This window comes from Mercenaria mercenaria, chromosome 8, assembly GCF_021730395.1.
Source record: "Mercenaria mercenaria strain notata chromosome 8, MADL_Memer_1, whole genome shotgun sequence".
Lineage (NCBI taxonomy): Eukaryota > Metazoa > Mollusca > Bivalvia > Venerida > Veneridae > Mercenaria > Mercenaria mercenaria.
In genome coordinates this window covers 82,602,830-82,625,563 of record NC_069368.1, presented here as the reverse complement: position 1 = coordinate 82,625,563, position 22,734 = coordinate 82,602,830, and the positions used below count along the sequence as shown (strand labels likewise).

At 36.0% G+C, this 22,734-nt stretch overlaps 1 protein-coding gene across 1 annotated transcript; it reads right to left on the bottom strand.

Annotated features, from left to right (window-relative positions):
- Positions 1-1,365: 1,365 nt before the first annotated feature.
- Positions 1,366-6,699, bottom strand: LOC123565976 (cartilage matrix protein-like). The gene is made up of 5 exons (XM_045359731.2): positions 6,543-6,699; positions 4,857-5,487; positions 4,103-4,177; positions 3,273-3,878; positions 1,366-2,786 (listed from the first exon to the last, which is right to left on the bottom strand). Exons 1-5 carry the CDS (start codon positions 6,558-6,560, stop codon positions 2,200-2,202), a joined length of 1,917 nt encoding a protein of 638 aa, XP_045215666.2. The 5' UTR covers positions 6,561-6,699; the 3' UTR covers positions 1,366-2,199.
- Positions 6,700-22,734: the final 16,035 nt, after the last annotated feature.

Sequence of the window (22,734 nt, the reverse complement as noted above, 5' to 3'; positions counted from 1 at the left end):
TTTCAATTAACTGCATTTAATTTTAAAAGCTAAGCTTATTACAGTAAGCATATTCTATTCAAAATAAATTCTTTAGTCAGGATCAAAGTATCATACATTTATTATGTACTCTTTAATTAAACATTTGTATGTGTGTTAAATTGATTTTGACTAATGAAATTATTTGCTTCTTAGTAACATCCTTAACCTTTTTGCCGGATATATTTTTTTGCCATTCCTCACCACAAACCCTTTCGGCGGGGGATACCAATTCATCGAATTAATTTGCTTGTTTGGTAAAGCAACTCTAGGAAGAACACGTGTTGATTTAACTTTGTTTTATAGAGTATTACCAAATATTTTGTTAAATTCAGTGGACTACGTCCTGTATTTTTACCTTGTACAGTGTCCTTATTTATAGTTCATATCCGTCTGCTACAGAATAATTATTTTCGTAATGTACACAAATTGTTAGCTGGACACCACCAGTTACATCTTACCTTTGTCGATCAAATTAAATTTTGTATGAAATTCAGTTGCAGAATCTGAAGTGTCAGTCATGATACTGTTTTACTAATCGTACAATGTAAACGTTGTTCTGTTATTCTTTTGTTAGCGTGCCAAATGTGTTTATTTGCCTAAGAAGCAAGATAACTAAAAAGGAAGATGGTAGATTTATGGATCTTGCATGCGACACATTGTCATGTCATACCGATCATTTGTGACAAGTTTTTTTTTTACAAATTCATCCATGGATGACAAAGTTTTAGACCGGGCACGAAACTCGTACGGGCGGACGGTTTGACGGACGAATAGAGGCTGTAATTAATGTATGCTGCGCCAAAGGAAAGCGCATACTATTTTGCTGTATGTAATGTACATATTCTTTTCATTCTGAGTTAATATTAAACAGTAAGATATATTCCTACAAGGCCAATATACATTAAATTGGACCTATATTTCTTACAGCTGTAATACTTGCAGTTCTTATTTAGGAGTCTTTAGATCCCGTTAGAGTAATGTTCGGAAGACCATATCGGGCTCTTCAGCACCCACTATGTGATATCGGGTGCGACTCGATCAACCCGAGTCGGCTATTGATTTACACGGTTGTGTTGTATACTTCCAAAGGATCTTCTTACAAATGTCACTTACAAGTGGAAAACATTAAAGCATAATTATATGAAAAGGCAAACGCATATGGGAGACATTAATTTTTTAGCAAAATGACTTTTCTGTCTGTTTTTTTTTCTGTGATACCAAGTCGCGCTGTGTCTTTGATATGCATCTATGCTTTATGGGAGATCTACTTCTACCTTTCAATAATCAAAAAACACATACCATTAAAACAGGGAAACAATCGAAGTAATTAAATAAACAAATAAATAAATCAAATATACACTATGTAATTTATTGCACATGTGACATATTAACAAACAGGAGAAAGATGTAAAAACAAAATTGCATATACCGTTGTATAATATATATAATCAAAAGAATAAAAATGTTAAAAATAGTCTCGTTAAATAAAACCATTTAAAAGATGGAGTTGCAAGGAACATATTTCCGTCCTTCATGCTTGTATGAGATACAAGGAGTATCATAATTTATACAATAGTATTTAGTTCAAATCTGGTTTTTTTGTTGAATTTAACGTCGCACCGACACATGATAGGTACCTGGGTAGAACCACTGACCTTCCGTGAGAAAGCCATCCAGCTCACATGAAGAATTCAACGCCCCGAGTGAGGCTCGAATCCACATCGATCTATTCGGTATAAATGTTGTCGCTGCCAACAGTGTCAACCTGATAAAGGCTCGTTAAAGAATGGACATTCTCCTGAAATAACAATATGGACGGAACAAGAAAGTAAAATAACATGTAAGAAATATACATCATAAATACATATCATTGTATAGTTTATAAAAGAAGTACAATCTGCAACATTTTAAGCCGTTTCCCACAGAAAAGTAATCGCAAGTTTTATACTCCACCTAGAGCTACCTAAGATCTGCATAAAATTGTATACAATTTATTGACCAATTTGTAGCTTTGCTTAAACATTTTTTCTTAACTAAACAGCAATGGAATCTAACGTAACATGTTTGTGCGGTGGTAATTGTCAAGAATGTTCACACGCTGATGACGAAAGTCACAAATATTGTGAATAATGATACTTGGGAACGAAATAAAAGAATAAAGTATCTATCTTAATGCCTTTAGACCGGCACAACATAGTCAATATTGTAGTCCACCGAGTTAAGAGTAATGAAATAGCACAGCTGGTTTAGAAAAACGTTTGATGTTAATGGCAACTCATTGTAAGAGTCGACGTGCAGGAAGTTATTGCCTCTGAACGACTGAGAAAAGTCTCTGATAGTCTGGCTGTTTCCAACAGCTACGACAAAAACTTCTGATGACTTGAGGAGTTCTTTCGCAGCACTAAGTGCTCTGCCGTCGAGCCCGTTCATCTCGGAATCTACAAATAAAATAGAGGATCTAGATGCGTCATCTCGTCCGCCATACTCCGATGTAAAACCTGCACGCCGTACCTTCTCGATAAGGTTTGTGTAGGAGGAGAACCCAATACTTGTGAAATCGGCCGCAGAGAGTCTATTACTTAGTTGAAAATTTCCACCTGTAGGACAATTATCGGTAACTCGTCCTACATGGAGAAATCCAGAGGACAAATCCAGGCCGGAGACAATTGTTGCTATGAACTGGGAAATTGCTTCTGATTTTGTTGGACCTAATGCTGCCGAGTCATAAACAAACATAACGTCAGTGTTCTTCTTCACCAAGCATCCTGTAAAACACAGATTGACATAAAATTGTAATAAAATGAACGAGCAGGCGACGCATAATAATGTAATAAGCGAAAACATAATTGTGTCAAAGTGTCCTCTAAGAATCAAGTCAAACCTGATTCTATAGCGCATAAACAAATTTTGTATCACTATAATAGAAACAAATAATATTATATCTAGGAAACATAATTTGACGTAATTGTATTTAATAGAGAGAAGTTGCGATTTCATATCGTATTACTACGCAGATGTTTAGGGTTTATTCTTCCTTGCGGCGAGGGTTTGGCATGTCAAAGTTCGGAGGATTGCAGGCTTACAAGATGAAGCATTACATTTTCAAAATGGACTAGCAGCCGGAGTTTTAAATGTCTAGATTTACCTGTACAGAACCGCGATGCAATACATCATACAAAAATGGACAAATACGAGTATAACGCGCACATGTAAAAATCGCAGCCTCTCCAAATATTTACAAAATAACTTACTCGGCTGATCGTTTGGTTGGTCTGGTGTGTCATTCGGTTTCTCTTTGCATGCTTTTATGGCTAGTACATCTTTAATTGTTTCAAGAGAGTTGAAGTCGTCCACTTGGAATACGTAATTATCATCTGGATTGCTGGCAATGTTCCTTATTTCAAGTAGATCGATACCATCTCCAATACCTATTGCAAACACTTTAATGCCGGCCATTTGGGTGAGTTTAGCTTCCCTTTTTGTCAAATCTTCATTTGCAGATAGTCCGTCTGTCAAAACTATAGCAATCTTGGCAACACCTGGTCTTTCTTTGTCTCTCCTGAATCCATCCTGACGCACCATTCTCAATGCTTCTGCCGTATTTGTTCCGCCACCAATGTGATCTATGTTTCTTATCTTGCTCAGAAGTTGTGGTTTACTGAGTGTTTTATCAAGGGGAAGAATCAATTTAGACATATGACTGAAACTTATTATTCCAACACGAGTTTTCTCGCTGGAAATATCAAACAGCTTTACCACACTTTGTACAAATTGGACCTCTTTGTTAAAGTCTTTACTTGTGATACTTCCAGACGAGTCGATGATGAAAAATACGTCAGCTGGCTTTCCACCACAATCTATGAAATATATCTGTTGTGTTAAATATATAATTAGTACTGCCATTTTCCAATATTTTATCGTTCTTAAACTGCTAAGAAAGAACTTTTAAAAGAATGTTACTGTTGTTTGGTTATATTATCATCACAATCATATTGTGAATTTATCGTTTGTAAAAAATAATAACTCTGAGAATTTTACTTCTTGCAATAATATTGTAGATATTTCAATAATTACTACATACTTTTCAGTGATTGATCTGACGGTATGTTCGTAGCTTCAGTAGTTGTTGGTATAGTAAGTGGAGGTTCTTGTGTAACTGCAAGAGGAAACAATAATGGCATAAAATGTATTTACAAATATGACGAAATATGTTGACTTAATTTGAAATATCATTACATAACAAGCATATTGTCGCATGTGTTCACTTAAGTAAAAAGGAAACAAGACAATATCGCTACATGTTTTATCGTAATTGCATTAATCTAGTAAAATAGTAATTTTTATCTTTATTTGTTTTTTATTTGTTTGGTTGGTTTAGAGTCACACCGACACAGCTTAGGTGATAGATCTATTGCGAGATTTCCAACTTTCTGATGTTTGATTATAACGCCAGATGCACCTACGATCATTGCGAGCGGGCACCAACATTTCGTAAGCTAAGCCAACTGGGTGCCTTCGTCACACGAAGAATTCTACCCCCAGGCTATATTTTGAGCCCACCGAGGTGAGGGGCCAAAGATTTCAAGTCAATGGCCTTAACAACTTGACCAAGGAGTCAACACATTTCATCAGTTTTATCAAGGATATGAAAGGGGAGGTTCATGGCACTCTATAAAAATGTAGGAATGATATTTAAATGAATTAATATTCTATGCGGCGGTTTATTAATAGAAATAAACACAATGTTAATTCATTCAGAAAAGTGCTAATTTAAAAAGCGCTAATACCTTAAAATATATACATTATGCAAAATTATAGCTTAAATATTAACTTACCCTGACATGTTGTCTTTGATAATCGTTTAACAAGTTTGTTATCCAAGGCGTTGAAATTATCTACCATATAAAGATATTCGTTATCTGGATCACTTGCTATGTCGGCCAGTTCTTTTAGATCAATACGCCGTCCAACACCTAGAGCAAATGTTGTGATGCCGCTATCATGAGCTAGTTTAGCTGCTGCTTGCGTTGCTAGAACGTTTTGGGAACGTCCGTCAGTGATTACTACAGCAATACGAGATACACCTGGTCTATGCCCAGCTTCAATCGTGAACATGTCGTTTACTGCAGTTGTTATAGCGTCGCCAGTGTTCGTCCTTCTCCCACGATCATGTCTAATCTTCGTCACCGATTTAACCAGAGACTTTACGTCAGTGTGATCTTTAAGATCAAATTTACGCCAGACTTCATGACCGAAAGTCAGGACGCCAACTCTTGTTTGGGTAGGGCCAGGTCCTATGTCAAATTCTTGGGAGACTTTGCTCACAAATTTGGTTTGCTTAGCAAAATCTCCTGGCCAAATGCTGTTTGATGAATCTAAGATAAATACGACGTCAGCCGCCTTGTCTCTACATTCCGCAGTAGGATTTCCTGCCGTCCCGTGCCATGCCAGACACAGGATTCCCAACTGCAATAAGTTAACAAAACAGAATGTTACACGGTGTATATAGTAATCATAACAATAATAATAACTATGTTTATCAATAATGATAATTATAATAATGATAATGATAATGATAACTATGTATATTAATAATTATAATAATGATAATGATAATAATAACTATGTATTATATCAATAATGATGGTAATAATAATTATGATAATAATGATATTGATAATGATAATATTACTGATAATCATAATAATAATAACGATAATTGATAATGGTAATTAAAAATTGGCAATTATAAACATCGTCACTATTATCATCATTACCATCTGCAGCCTAAGTATCAATCAAATGGTACAGGGTAAGGTAACTATAGCAGTAACTATATATGAAAATATCTTAACCATAAAAATTTTTCATTAAGACATGAGTTACAATTTTGGAAGTAAAAGTTACATAATTGTTGTTAAGATTGATCAGGAAATACAAAAGAACAGTCGTTTCTGAATATTGGCTGTAGGCCTATCCCCTAAATTAAATTATAAATATAAATTAAAATATAAATTATAAATACTATTTCGTGTTTTTGATTTCTGAAATCAGTTATCTGTTCATTCCAGAACGCTAACGCCAAATAAAACGTCTCTTATTTTAATACTGTTCTACCTTTAAAGAAGATGGAACGTATAACGGTATATATAGTAAATGAAAACTTAATATTTTACTGTTATCACTTTTCATCTAAACGTCAGTCATATACCAATATTTGTGATATAAATCTATATATTAGTAATCATATCATATTGTAAAGCGCAAGACCAATATCTGAACAAAACTTATTGTTGAAATTATTTATATACATTTGTATAGGAAAAGTAACGGGAAAAAAATGAGACGTAGTGTTAACTAGTAGTATTTTGTAAAAGTATTAACGGTTATAAGAATAAATCAAATACAATTCAATATAGAATTTTCGAACGACAATTAAACACTTTTTTTTTACAAATAAGCAAAAAAAAGTGTCAAAACTGTCACGAACAAGCTATTAAAGTCATTAAATTAAATCTTACCACAATGACTGAAATCATCGTTAAAGAATCACGAAGTTTCCTATTTAGTTAAAACTAGACCCTGTCACGAATGTATGAGTTTGTAATATGTATATTTACGCATCATCTGCGATTAATTTATACTCGCTTCTTAAGTGGTTCAAATAATTTCTAATTCCACTACCCACTCACATCACATAGTAAACATACTTATGCTGACTCGTAACTGAACTAGAAAAAAGGTGAAGTGAAACAAAGCGAGCATTTATCTATAGTCATTGATGTTGAAATTCGCACATCTGTTGTAACCGCAAATTGCGATGATAGATAAAACAGTATAGACGGTAAAGCACTTAATCGCAGGAGGCTTGATATCCTACTGTGTATAAATTCCAAACATCTTAAGTAGCTATTACTCAGGCATCATCTTCAGTAAATAATGTACTTGAGTACAAAAAAAAAATATATACGTAATTTCATTCATAAAGTTTTTCTCGATTGACCACTACTAAACTACTTGAAACTGTTCTTGATCTCATCATTGCGGTTGACAGTCGCGTGGTAGCAATGATATACTAACACTAGATTACAAAAAGGTCCCTATTTACTTTACAAACCCTTCGCAAAACGTCCTCGATGTAAAAAGTCACGTCCATCGTGCGGCCAATTAGCATTTAATTTATTTGCATTTTCATCCACATTTGTCAGGGTTCAAGAGCTACGGAACGTCACATCTGTCTAGTATCTTGTTAGGTATATATGTTACACTGTCTTGTAAGGTATATATGTTACACAGTTTGTTAGGTATATATGTTACACTATCTTGTTAGGTATATATGTTACACTATCTTGTTAGGTATACATGTTACACTATCTTGTTAGGTATATATGTTATACTGTCTTGTAAAGGTATGATGTTAACTTGTCCAAATTTGTGTCTAATTATGTTAAAAAGCCATGTTATTATGTCAAAGTCTTGTGTTAACTTGTCAAAACAGTGTCTTATTACGTTTAAAGCTATGTTATCATTACATATCATGTCGAAACTAGATAAATTAGATGAGAATGATAGAAGAATTTTAGGAATGTCAGCAAAACTGAATGCAACAATACAACGGGTTGAACAGTTAGAACGCACACAACCAGTGAGCGATGTTTCCCTTAAACAATTAGAGTATCACAGTATAGATGTAGAGGCTAGGTCGCGCAGAAATAATTTGATATTTTACGGCCTAGCAGATCTTAAGAATGAAGATACGTACGAACTTTTAGAAGATTTTTTTAGCAATTTTCTGAAGCTTGACCTGTCTGAGTTTTTCGTTCAGCGGGTTCATAGGCTCGGGTCGCTGGCATATGCCCGAAGATTTACACAAACCACTAGACGCCCTATTATCGTGGCTTTTCGTGATTACGGGGACACGGAACGCATTCTTAACCAAGCTAGGATGTTACAAGGTACTAGATTTGGAATTGATCGAGATTACCCGAAGGAGATAGCGAATGCCAGGAAAAGGCTCTGGGATAGGTACAAATTCGAAAAACAAAATCCCAATAATAACGTACAGCTTCTGTACCCAGCCAAACTAATGGTGAATCGGAAATGTATCGCTGATGAGTTACCTGACTGGCACGATATCCTTGGAATGGATAGATGCGCTCGCTTTCGAAATACTCAGCAGTTTAACCGAAGTGTGTATTCTGTAGATACGAATATTGGCACATCGGATTCACAAATTGAACAGCCGGTACATATAATGGTTAATGTAGACCCGACCAGCAACCCGGCTGACCAGCCGAAACAAACCGGATTGCCCCCACAATTACCAAACTCTCACAATATATCAGTGTCACATAATATTGGCGTTGAATGTGTACAATTAAATCAGACTTATTTACCGTGCAAGGATAATAACGGATTAACGGTACGTCACAGATCAGGAATGTTAGTGATGACAGCGGCACACGTCCGTCACCAGGAGAACATCATAAATAGGTTAATGGGGAGAGATGTGTTATTAACTGTGTACTTTTAAATGCCCAAGGAACTGTAAGCAAAAATGTGAATAAACTTGAATCGTCTTATTTTAAGTCCTTGTTCGATAAAAACGACATTATATTTCTCGTCGAAACTTGGTTAAATAGTTACATGGACATGGGTGTCGATGGTTTTGAATTGTTTTGTACACATAGAACAGATAAAAGATTTACAAGCAAAAGAGATTCCGGGGGACTTGCATGTTACGTGAAAAGTCATCTATTGAATTTTGTATCTCTATTCAGTACGGAGAGTGACGATATTTTATGGCTTAAAATTGATAGAATACTATTTGATACTGAGAGTGACTTATTCTTGTGCTTATGTTATGTAGTACCGGAAGGTAGTTCACGAGAACCCTTACTTGACAGGTGTATGTACGACAGAATTTTAAACAATATGGCAGAAATAAGTAACTTGACAAACGAATGTTGTAAATTCATTGTCCTCGGTGATTTGAACAGTAGATTAGGCCAATTAAATGATTTTGTTAATTTTGATGACATAAATCAACATACATCTTTTCTACCGAATGAATACATTTCGGACTCTGTCTTACCAAGGGTGTCACAAGATTTTGGTACAAATAGGTTTGGTAATTTATTATTAGATTTCTGTAAGCAATCTGGACTTAGAATTTTAAATGGCCGAGTAGGCAAAGATGCCGATATTGGTAGCTATACATTTATTGGTACAATGGGTAAAAGTGTTGTTGACTATGTATTGGCACGAGAAAATGATTTTAAACTGTTCGGCTCGTTTGAAGTTATGGAACCCAATATTTTATCTGACCATTGTGCTGTATGTTTTAGCCTTATGTCACAAATCTCATTCAATCAGAATACTAGAAATGTAGGGGTTAGAGAATCGGTCAAATATAAATTTAGATGGGACAATAATAAGCGGGATGATTACCTAAAGTGTCTAAATACTGAGTCAGTCAAAGGTGAATTAATTTCATTGATATATAAACTTGATAACGCCAACAGCAGCAAACAAATAGATGATAACTTAAATGGTTTTGTAACTGTTTTAGATGACGTTTGTTCTCTTTATTTTAAACATACCATTAACAAGAATATTCTAGCTCACAGTGATCGACCGCTGAAAACCGAAAATATTTGGTTTGACGATGAGTGCAAACAGAAAAGAAATAATTTTTTTTGAATGTTTGAATATGTACCGCAGTGACGATAGTGAAATTAACAGAGCCAATATGTGTAAAGCTAGATCGGAATTTAAACATACTATTAGAAATAAACGTTATGATTACAGGAAAGGGTATACAGACAAACGTTTAGAAGCTAGACAGGGAAATGCTAAATTATACTGGAAACTACTTAAAGATGTTTCAGATGTAAGTTACCCAAAAAACTTGTCAGCCGTTGATTTTGCGAGATACTTTAAATCAATAAATGATCCTGAAGGGCATTTTTACCAGGCAGACGAAGACATTCTATTTTTCAATGAAAGGTTTTTAAATACAGAGACCCAAATAATGTTTAATGAGTTAGATAAAATCATTGATCAGTTGGAATTAAACAAAGCTATAGGGCAATTAAAAATAATTCCAGTGGTGGTCCTGATTTAATGTTAAACGAATTTTTTAAACAGGGTATACTATTTTTGCAACCGTATTTATTGAAATTGTTTAACAAATGCATTGAACTTGGTTACTTTCCAGAGTCATGGAGTGAAGGATATGTTATACCTATTTTCAAAGTGGCGATAAATCTGACCCTAATAACTATCGTGGAATAACTCTATTAAGCTCGCTAGGCAAGATATTTTCTAGAATTTTGAATAATAGACTAAGTAGTTGGGCAGAAAATTACAATGTGTACATTGAAGCGCAAGCAGGTTTTAGAGCTGGAATGGGAACAATTGACAATATATTTATTCTGAATGGCCTCATTACTCTCTGTATAAATAATGGAGAAAAACTTTATTGTGCCTTTGTAGATTTTAAAAAAGCCTTTGATTTTGTTGTAAGAGATATTCTTTGGTACAAGTTAATTAAATATGGAGTTAGAGGAAAGATTTTAAGTGTAATCAAATCTATGTATAACTGTGTGAAGTCCAAAAGTCAAATTAATGAATACGCTTAGTGATGATTTCTCATGTCATTTAGGTGTTAGACAAGGGGAATGCTTATCTCCCTTTTTATTTAGTATGTATCTAAATGATATTGAAGAAACTTTCTTTCTCAAAGGTGTGGAGGGCTTTGAAATTGGTACTTTAAAACGGTGCGTCTTGTTGTTTGCCGACGACATTGTTTTGTTTTCAAAGTCAGCCGAAGGTCTTCAAAGGTCTCTAGATGTTTTAGCAGAATATTGTAATAGATGGAAACTTACTGTAAATATACAGAAAACTAAGGTGCTGATTTTTAGTAGAAACGGGAGACGTCCCGCTGGTCAAAAGTTTTGTTATAATGGGTCACAGTTGGAAATAGTAAACACATTTAAATATCTAGGTGTAGCTTTTACGTCTGGTGGAGCATTTAACGAAACCGACAAAACTTTATGTGGACAGGCACTAAAGGCAATTTTCCAAATGAATAAATATCTGTATAAGTTCACGGCCATCCCTCCAAAACATATTCTTGAGCTCTTTGATAAGCTAATTCTACCGATAGTAAATTACTCGTCTGAAGTTTGGGGTTTTAACAAGGGTATTAATGTTGAAAGAATATCTTTAAGCTTTTAAAAAAAGTGTTAGGGGTTAAAGTTTCTACACAGAACAATTTCGTTTATGGAGAGTTAGGTCGGCTCCCATTGTTTATACAAAGACAGATACATATTATTAAATTTTGGTTGAAATTATGTCACTGTGACGACTCTAGGTACACTAAAATGGTTTATAATCTACTTAAATTAGAATCTGAATCGCACCCAAATAAGCCCACATGGGTCACCAAAGTCAAATCCCTGTTATCAAGACTTGGCTTTTATCAAGTATGGCTGAACCAAGGCGTTGGAAACCCAAATATGTTTTTTAAATTTATTTAAACAACGAGTACCCGATGTATATTACCAAGACTGGACCGCTAGTTTGCAAGAATCAAGTAGGGCACTATTTTATCGAAATATAGCTTCCTTTGAATTTCAGTCATACCTTTCTTACGTTAATGTAGAAAAATATAGAATTGCTTTGTCTAAACTAAGAGTGTCATCACATCGATTAGAAGTAGAATGTGGCAGGTGGAAAAAGCCAGTGAGCACTCCGTATAATGAAAGAAAATGTCCTTGTTGTTATAAGCTAGAGGATGAATATCACTTTGTATGTGAATGTCCTTTATACAATGAATTACGTAAAATATATATAGATAAGTACTATCGTGTCAGACCAAGTTATTACAAATTTATTGAGCTTTTATCAACTGATAACGTAATCTCCATGAGAAAACTGGCAGCATATACCTTTAAAGCCTTTGAAAAGAGAAGAAATCTGTAATTCATGTCCGTTTTTGTTAAAATGAATATTTCCAATATAGTCTATTACTGCCTAGAAGCAACAGTCTCTTCCGCTTATTTATTCACTTGTTTGCTTATATAAGCGTTTAAAAATTGTGTATACTGTTTTGTTTAGTTATAGGGATATATGTTAATAATTATCTGCATGTATATGAGATATTATATGTACATTGTATGTTCATGGGCCATAAATGGCTTACAACGAAATAAAGATATATAGTATCATGCCAAAGTACCGTGTGATATTGTCTACCGCGCGTGCTATTACGTTAAAAAGCTTTATGTTATCGTTAACTTGTCAATATGTTGATATGCTATGTTATTATGTCAAAGTGCGATGCTAGCTCATCCAAATATCATCTTATTATGTTCTGTTAACTTGACATGTTATTTTGTCATATAGTGGTGTTAAGGCATTTCTACACATTCGGTTCAATTCTTTTCAGCAATGTAAAATTTGACTGAACCCTGGTTCTTTTTTAAAGCTTCAGAATATACTTTGAAAATTCGGCAAATGTTAAAGATAGGGTCGTGTGCTTGATGTTTTGCTTAACTGATTTTCCTATCGTATTTATCTTTAAAACAATAGTTACGATGCCTTTTAAATACTTTTACCCACAAGCATTTGAAATATCAGACTTAGCTATGCAATTAGACAAGTTTTTTTTTCGTGAAATTTGGACCTGGCACTCATTAATCTTCCCCAATCTTTTCGGACCTTTTCGTTAGTTTACGCAATATTTGCAACCTGAAAAAATAATTTACTATAATAACATATATATTCTACCAATTGTGGTATGGTGTCTGACTTCCATGCACATTATCACGGGTTCGAAGTCACCTCGGGTCATTTTTAGTTCAAAATAATTGTAATGTTATCAATATTGCTTTTATTGTTTATACTTATATTCTTTTATGTAACATATTTCGCGTATTTTCATTGTTTTCTCTTGCAGTTACGTAAGATACTTTTAAAACTTTTCTTCGTTAGTGTATTTCATTCGATAAATGAACTATAAAAATCAAGAAACAATTCATCAGATGATGCTATGGTCAGACGTAGGACTCGAACCCACGGAAATATGTGGAATATCTATGAGTGCACTATTATTTGCTGCTGGTATCTGCATTTTACCCAGCTGAGCTATTTTGCCATATAAATATTGCAATGAAAAATAAAATGCTGACATTTACTTATCAAATAACGTACAAGCATATGAATTTATCATTAAATGGACTAACACAAAGCATTTTGTTGTTTTGGTATTGGTATCTGCATATTACCCAACTAATCTATTTTCCTATATACATATATATAAACAATATTTTATTAATCACAATTCATTTACAACATGTACATATATCAAAAAGGCATACAGGATTGAGTAGGAAGCTGAATTATTTGAAACTCTCTCCTTAAATATATATATACATATTTGAATGATAATTACTTGACAGTTAACGTACACGCAATGTGAATTGTTGTTTTATCATTTATTATTAAATGTTTGCGTGGAAATCACGTTATCATTAGGGAGTAGTACATCTGTCCGCCTCAACTCCTCTTCGCACAAATAGTGTGTGCATGTAAATATACCGCAGCACTGTACAACTGTCGATTCAACTCTCCTTCTTGAGCACAGGACGTACAAGTACAGGGGTACAATATACCGCAGCAGTGTACAACTGTCGATTTCAACTTTTCTTCTTGAGCACAGGACGTACAAGTACAGGGGTACAATATACCGCAGCACTGTACAACTGTCGATTTCAACTTTTCTTCTTGAGCACAGGACGTACAAGTACAGGGGTACAATATACCGCAGCACTGTACAACTGTCGATTTCAACTTTTCTTCTTGAGCACTTCTTGAGCACAGGACGTACAAGTACAGGGGTACAATATACCGCAGCACTGTACAACTGTCGATTTCAACTTTTCTTCTTGAGAACAAGACGTACAAGTCGGGGTAAAATATATCAATACAACAGAGCCCAGCAGTGTACATCTGCTCATTTCAACTCTTATTTGTGCAAGTTTACAGGTATGAGTATGATAGAGTGCAGCGGGGTGCATCTGTCGACTTTAACTCTGTTTCCTTGGAAAATGTTTTTCAGGTAGGAGAACAACAGAGCATAGCAGTGTTCATCTATCGACTTCAACTCTCCTTCGTGCAATCAGGATGTAACAGAGCGTAACAGTGTTACATTTGTCGGCTTCCAATCAAAGTACAGTTTGATGTTTGACATTTGAGTGTTCCATTTATAGACGCATCTGTCCGTAAGGGAAATCAGCATGAGTAACTTTGCCTTAAGTATCTTAAAACCATTAACTACTCACAATGGTCTAGTGTTTGCAGAGTGACCTTGGGTTCAATACGCCGACGAAACATTTACAGCGGAAAAAAGAAGTATAAATATATTCATTTCATTATTTTAATCATTTTTACATCATTACTGTCATGTTAGAATAAATTTCATTGTAATGCAAAGTACCACCCATAATGCTTCTTAAGCGGTAAGTTTCCCTGCCTGTGTCAGTGGATTCCTGAAATCAAAGTCTGCAGTACAAACTTGCACATGTATACAGCCTGTTGAATGTGTATTCCATGTATTTGTGAAAGATATTAATTACAATACGCAACATACTTCAGTATTATTTCATTTTATCAAACTCTCGTGAGAATACATAGGCTTGCATAACGCTTATGGTCTAGTGGTTGAGGTGTCGGCCGCTCAACCCGGGGTTCGTGGGTTCGAGCCCCACTGGGGTCACTACCACGCCTTCTCATATTACACCAGAACTGGTTTTTTCAGGAAGCGGACTCGAGAGTGGTTCAAATTAGCTTGTAGCTTTCATCACTATCAAGCTAAAATAAATGAGTATAACTAAACATAACGCTATGTTAAAGATAAAAATTATAGAACAAAATACTAAAACACTTTTTACTCTGATGAATATCGTACCCACACCCACAAAATTCTTATACATACCTGTGATATCACGGCTATTAAGGTGGTACATATTTGAGTTGCTAAAATCAATCAAATTGAATCATACTGATTTGTATAAAGGGCTGTTCAGTTATTAAATGTACAAAAACAACGCTGACCTTAAAATCGAACTATACAACAGAGCACACCGGTGTACATCTGTCGGCTTTAACTCTTCTTCATGCAAGTAGAGCGCAATTGCGTATACATATCTATCGGCTTGCACTCTCCTTCGTGCAAGAGCAAAGTGTATACATTGGAGGAGTACAATAAAGCGCAATGAGGCTACCGGTGCATCTATTCGTCCAAGGGATGTCGTGCTAGCTCAAGGCGTCAAACAGATTTTGATCAATAACTAGTTCAGATCGATATATTGTCTCTAAACCAGTGAAAATCAAGCTAACATGGAGACCTAGCATGTGATTGGGGCCGTTTGGATCAAGGTTAACATCGCTGTTATTCAAGATAGGAATTTATTTTTTTACAGCTCAGGTTTTACATAAGCTATTGGGATGATATTAGGATAAAAAGTAAAAAGCGGTTTCCAGTAAATAACTTATGTTTCGAATGACCAAAACATTGTATAAAGCAGGGTTATATGGAGACCTTGATTGGGATTGTACTTCTGACCAAGGATTAAAGTCACCGTTAATAAAAAAAGAAAAACAGTTTTCGAATGATAACTTATACAGGAATTTAGAATACTTAATAAATAACTGCTATTGGATTATTATGTACTTGTAAAGGAAAGAAGATAACGACTATAAATTGAAGTTTTACATACCAAAGGAAATTATATTTATTTCGTTTAATAAAAGAAAACCTTGTTAAGCTTCCGAAAGATCTTCTTATAGAGTTTATTACCAATGATACTTAAGCAGGCACACTCAGTAAACTACACTGACGAGATAAAGAAACGCCTCATTCAAACTCGGTATACAATTTTCCGTTAACCATGATTCAAAATTAGAAAAGAACAATTCCATTCGCAAATTAGATGCTTTACAAGAATTTATGGTCAATAAAAAATCATTTCATTGTCGCATTATGCTTAAATCTTGAATTTTAATAGCCCGGTCGGAGAAATTGCATTAGAAAAATCAGTAGCGCGTGTGGCCACCTCTGCTAGCAACCACAGCAGCAAGGCGACGCCTCATAGAGCCGCACCAGTTGCGTAACAGATACCGTGGGATTCTGGCCCACTCCTGGTGCAGCGCTGCTACCAGTTCCCGGACGTTTGCTGGCTGGGGTTGACGTTGGCGTAACCGCCGTCCGAGATAATCCCACGCGTGTTCAATCGGATTGCAGTCCGGTGAACACGCCGGCCAAGGTAAAACATTAATGTTTCTAGCCTGTAGAAAGTCCCTGGTGACGCGTGCAACGTGAGGTCGCGCGTTGTCGTGCTGATAGACTAATCCTTGACGTTTACGGAATAAAGGGACAACTACATGACGTAATATCTGGTCGATGTAACGCCTGGCTGTGAGATTACCTTGGCAAACGACGAGTTGGGACTTAAACCTATGGTTGATTGCTGCCCACACCATTACTCCACCTCCACCGTAACGATTTTGCTCCAAAACGCAATTGTTTGCTTAGCGTTCATGGCGTCGTCTATAGACACGGATACGTCCGTCGGCGTTCCACAAGTTGAAACGCGACTCGTCACTGAACACTACGTTCTGCCAACGCTGGCCGCGATGGTTGCGGGCCCAAATAAGACGTTGTTGACGGTGGCGTAACGTTTGAATTAGACCGCGGTAGGGCCTACGACAGGTAATTCCGCGTTCTCTGAGTCGATTTCTCACTGTATGTCGACTAATTGGACGTCCACGGTTACCTACAACTATACGTGACATAGATTGCGCCGTCACAAATCTGTCACGTAAATGACGTTGACGTATATAATTATCCTGTCGTATTGACGTTACACGCGGTCTACCTGAACGTGGTCTATCGATAGACGTTCCCGTGTCTCTAACACGTCGAATAAGATGCACAATTGTCGAACGAGAGACGTTAAAACGTCTAGCAACTTGTTCCTGCGTTCGCCCACATTCAAGCATAGCCAAAACCTGAGCCCTCTCTTCAGAATTCAGCCTCGGCATTACGAAAACTAATGTTTTTTTCAGAGAATAGCTGAAAATATGGTTGTGTGTCGTATTACACATGTACATGTGCAAAAATCGTTCAATCAAACCACATGGTTTACATGCACGGACTGCACGAGGAAATCATGACCAGGTACATGAAGTGAACAAATGGCTGAATGAAATCGCGCGAGTTTTTGTTCACTGTGTTTGTCGGTCAGAGTACTTGTAGATTTACTACATTTCACAACAATTAAAAGCGTTAGGAAAAAAATAACGCCAAATTTCAATGAGGCGTTTCTTTATCTCGTCAGTATACATTTATACGTATCATAATCATTACTGAACATTTCAATTTCATTTCCTTGCTTATCAAATAACAGCTGCTCAATTAGATTTTAATGCAGCAATCAGATCTTTATTAACAATTTACCACTGCGGTTTTGTCTACCTGATAAACTGCAAATGGAAAGCATAACGAACTATTAATATTTGCTGTAAAGAAGGTAAGATATTATTTTCGGTATTAAGGACATTCTTAATAACTGACGTAACAATATGAATTTGTCACAAAATTTCAAATTTTTGTAATTTAACCGTGACAAAAGCCAGTCTATTCTAGAGATTATTTCAGGGAATTGAATGTAAGATTACGATATTAGAAATAAAATATAACTTCACAACTTTGAAAAAAAAATCAGAAAAAGTTGTAGATCGTAAACATTTAGCTAGTGCACATAACTATGAATTGAAGTACAAAAAGTGGTTAATACTAAGAAACTTCGAGACAACTCCAAATATTTACAGTCGACCTTTTCTTTTCCATTGAAAATTAAGACGTTCATTTCATATGAACAGCAAAAGGAAAGGCGCGAAAGTTACGTCATTGCTGCTTAGTGATAACCGGCCGCTGCTTTGACGACGTCCGCGTATAGTCAGGGAGAACTTTCCTTAGATGACGTCGCAGTTGTTCCGTCTGGTTAACAGAATGGTCGGGAAGATGTTTTTAATTAAGAAATGAAATGATTTTTTTTTCGGTGTTCATGCGAAATGAACGACAGAATAGGATCGGCAAATCCATGAATCGCGCTAGTTTCATTTCTTATATTTACATTATATTTCCTTTCCATTTGTAGACAAGATAATATTATAAATTGCACATATTTTGCGGCATTTAACTAGCGCAATTCATGGATTTGCCGTTCCTACTCTGTCGTTCATTTCGCATGAACCCGAAAAAAATTATTTCATTTCTTAAATGTTCCTACGAAGACATGTAAACAAACTGCAAAATAACAGCACCAACACACGAAGGATTGTATATCTACAACAAAGGTCGAGTGAATTCGAAAACGCACCTATGGTGTGGTGGCTGATTTCTGCCAGTGTCGTTCTGTCGCCAGAACGAAAGAATGACGTTTTCACTTTGGCGTGGCGGGGGCGCCAGAACGACAGAACGACTTTTTCCACTTGCCGTTGGTTTGTTCCCTCGTTCTGGAGCCCCCGCCAAAACGATATAACTAAGAATGCAACGCGACAGAACGAAAGAACGACACTTGTAAATGGCGTCCAAAAAACGTCGTCTTGGTGTTCTGTCGTTCTGGCGCCACGACGGAACGAAACAAGCCAAAGGTGAAAATATCGTTCTGGCGCGTTGCGGTAGAGCATGCGCAGTGTTGTCATGTTTCGGGTTATACAGCAGTTATTCGGTCAAAAAGGTGCTTCCGTGGTGTAGTCGAAAAAAGTCCCTAATAAATAGAATCCTAAGTTTTCCAATTTTCGCGCATTTGAGCGTAAACCGAAGGCACAAATGGCATTATTTCACTCGTGGAATGTACTTTACATATAATAAGACACTTTTCATGCTTATATTCGCATGTTTTCGAGTTGTTTACTTGAAAACGAAAGTAGGGTGTTTATTATGTGGACCGCTTTCTGAAATGGGGCAAGATGAGGGTACCTGACTTCAGCTGACTTGCATCTCACTGCATACTATTCAACACCCCTTTTTCTGAAGCAAATGTATGAATATCCTACAACTACACGTGGTAAATACGACGGAGTGAAAATCTAGAAACTGTATCAAAATTGATCTGAAGTAGCTGAATTTTATATGAAACAAAGAACAATTTATTTTAATGGTACATAGCCTATTAGTGGCAGATCATGTAATTTTCTCAAAGTCGCAGCAGACAGCGGAATTTCATAATTCTATTTCTAATAATCACTTATAATGAAATTTTGGCACAAAAGAGAGACTTAATTTTGGATTTATTTTTTTTTATTTTGGGCCAAATTATTTTCGCACTTGAGGTGATAATTTTACCAATCTGGTGCCGATCAAATCCCGTATTTGTACGATTAAGAGGATTTGTTAAATCCGTGGCATTTTAGATGAAGTAGTGCTTATTTTACCTTCTGTGCATTAGAACATCTGTGGAATTCTAGTAAAACACTCGAAAATTGAGAAAACTTGAACATGAGGTGGAATTTTTCATTATTTCATTATAATATCGATACTAAATGATAGATCACGCTGTATAATGTAAACATTCAATATTTAGACCCTTTACTGTGTTTTTTTTACATATATTTAACCCTCAGAATCCATTCTTCTTTCATTCGGATTTATTTACTAAAATTTCGCATGATCTACCGGAACGCGCCAGAACGCCAGAAAGATATTTTTACATTTGGCGTTGTTTCGTTCCGTCGTTCTGGCAGGGGCGCCAGAAAGAGAGAATGCCAAGACGACGTTTTGTTTTTTGGGAGGTGGGGGCCGCCGTTTATAGGTGTCGTTCTTTCGTTCTGTCGCACTGCATTCTTCGTTATATCGTTTTGGCGGGGCCCCCCGCCAAAACGAGTGAACGAAACAACGCCAAAAGAAGAAAACGTCGTTCTGGCGAGGGCGCCAGAACGACCGAACGCCAAGACGACGTTTTTTTTTTGGGTCGCCATTTATAAGTGTCGTTCTTCTTTCGCGCTGCATTCTTCGTTTTATCCTGTCACTTGCAGTATTTTCGACCCGATATCATGGTGCCGTATATCTTTCTTGATATACCGTCAGTTGACACGTGACCAGTGATATACGGTCAGTTGATCATGTGACCTTATGATCGATATTGTTGTCATAAGAAATTTTGCATTGAAACCATCACCATTGTGTTGGAAATGTCCGGACTAAGTGGTCAAATAATGAGTTTTTATTCAAAAACGAAGAAGTTATTGCGATTTTGTCTGTGATTACGCCATTATATAGTGACGTCATTACGAATATGACGTCATTAAAACGGTTGTCGCACACTTATTTCGGAAAAATAAATTGCCAAATATCGGAAAATGAAGTAATGACAAGATAAATAGAATAATATGTTAGTGCCTAAGATGGAGAAAGTTTATCTGGCTCGGCTCCGGACGTTATCAGGTTCGCCTTCGGCTCACCCGATAACCTCCTCCACTTCGCAAGATAAACTTTCTCATCTACGGCACTAACCTATTATTCTCTATATATCGTTTGGTGGGGCGCCAGAACGAGGGAACGAAACAACGCCAAATGTGAAAACGACACTGGCAGAAATCAGCCACCATAACACCTGCAATGTTAGTTTGATGTTCCAACATTCGCAGTGAGCAATAGATAATTAAGGATGTAAAATGTAAGATATTATTATATTATTAAGTATATGAATGTTTCTTTTTTCTTTTTGTAAGGCCAATGGAGGATGGCTCTCCGACCCCAAGGAAGCCAGATGGACGGGGATAATAAATTGGGTTACCCATTTGGGGCCCGAAGCATAAAGAAGATATAAGGAAGTCTGAAAATTGTAGTACAGTTGCAGTAGAAAAGTCAGGAGGAGTAAAAATGGTAGGCCTAGGGCAGTAACAGCAAAAAATGCAGTAGTAGCAGTAGATAAATTAGGAAGCGTAAAATGATAGTAAAGTAGATAAATTAAACAGTGTAAAAATGGGAGCGCAGTAACAGCAAAAAAGCAGTAGTAGCAGTAGATAAATTAGGAAGCGTAAAAATGGTAGTGCAGTAATAGCAGCAAAACAGCAGTCGTAGTAGGAGATAAATTAGGAAGCGTAAAAATGGTAGTGCAGTAATAGCAGCAAAACAGCAGTCGTAGTAGGAGATAAATTAGGAAGCCTGAAAATTGCAGTGCAGTAGCAGCAGATAAATTAGGGAGCGTAAAGACGGTAGTACTTCAATACATAGACAAATTTAGACAAATGTAGACAACCGTTTTCATTTTCCAAGGACAGTCTATGCAAACAGGTTTGACTCTCTAAAGTATAAGCACGTCATAAAATAAAGTGGGAGCGATAAAATTTGTTTCATGATCGACTGAAAAATTTGAGAATGTTGTTGTACTTACGGCTTGACATGAAATTGATAATTATCTAAATCAATAGAAAAGAAGTAGAAATCTGTTTGAAATATACAAATCTGTTTACAGTAATCCAACTTGACATTTCAAACAAGATTATAGTATACCCAGCTTAATTTATACTTCTGTCTATGGTAAACATTTTTCAAATATCCGTTCCTGTAAATAGTATTTTTACGGGTCTTCTCACAAGTATTTAAAATTATGTCTAAAATGAACAGGCTTACATTTACATTTTAAGCTACGTGCTGAACTGCTACAGTAAAATCAAAAAATATATTATGAGTTACAGGTACAACTCTTTTATAGAACCATGTTAACAAATACAGTTGGAGACTTACGGATAGACAAATGGACAGAATTTGTCCTTGCATCACTAACCCCTAAACTTGGGACGGAGAATAGAATGGCAGTTGGGCAGAATTGAAAACTGATGGGTGCATTTTTATGAACTGACCTCCTACACCATTGTGGGTTTTAAATGGGTGATATTTCGTGCTGCACCTATCAAAAACAGACGAGGTAATTCGAGACAGTACAACATGATTGCGGATGTTCGTGACAAAAATCTAGCGCAATGAGGTGGCATATTGACAGCCGTTCGTTTGCCTTAATAGTGCCCAGGTTAGTTCTTATCATTACCATTACTGATACTGTTTGGTTGACGAAATGGTATCTTGCCTATGATTTGAGGGTAGTGAGTAAAACAAATAAATACGAACTTTGTCAGCGCACAACAGAGGACATAGCAGTTTGTTAGGGGATGGCGTGGCTTATATAGGCCTTTAGTCGTACCTCGAAATATGATCATAATTTAAAGCATTTTATAGGGTACGATTAATTAAACCCATTCAGATATATATTCTGTACTCTGACGTCTAAAGGATAACTGTTGCAACGTCTAATCCTAATCAGGCAGTGGGAACCTATCATCCAAGTTTTGTAATGCCTGCCAAACATGCACAACCAATATCTTGGATATTAATAAATCTCCAGTTCAGATATTAATTTTGCGCATATCATATTAGTCACAACTGCTATATATATTGTAAATTGATGTAATTACAAATACAAACGAGATCTTTATAGCCGCTTTTTAGCAGGCATCAACGCCCTTGTCTTTGATGGTTTACCTCAGTTATGTATTTAAATTAATGATCAAATGATGCGCATTCCGCAGTTAAGAGACATTATTAGCAACAAAAAAAAAACGCCCGTTAAAATTTACTAAGAT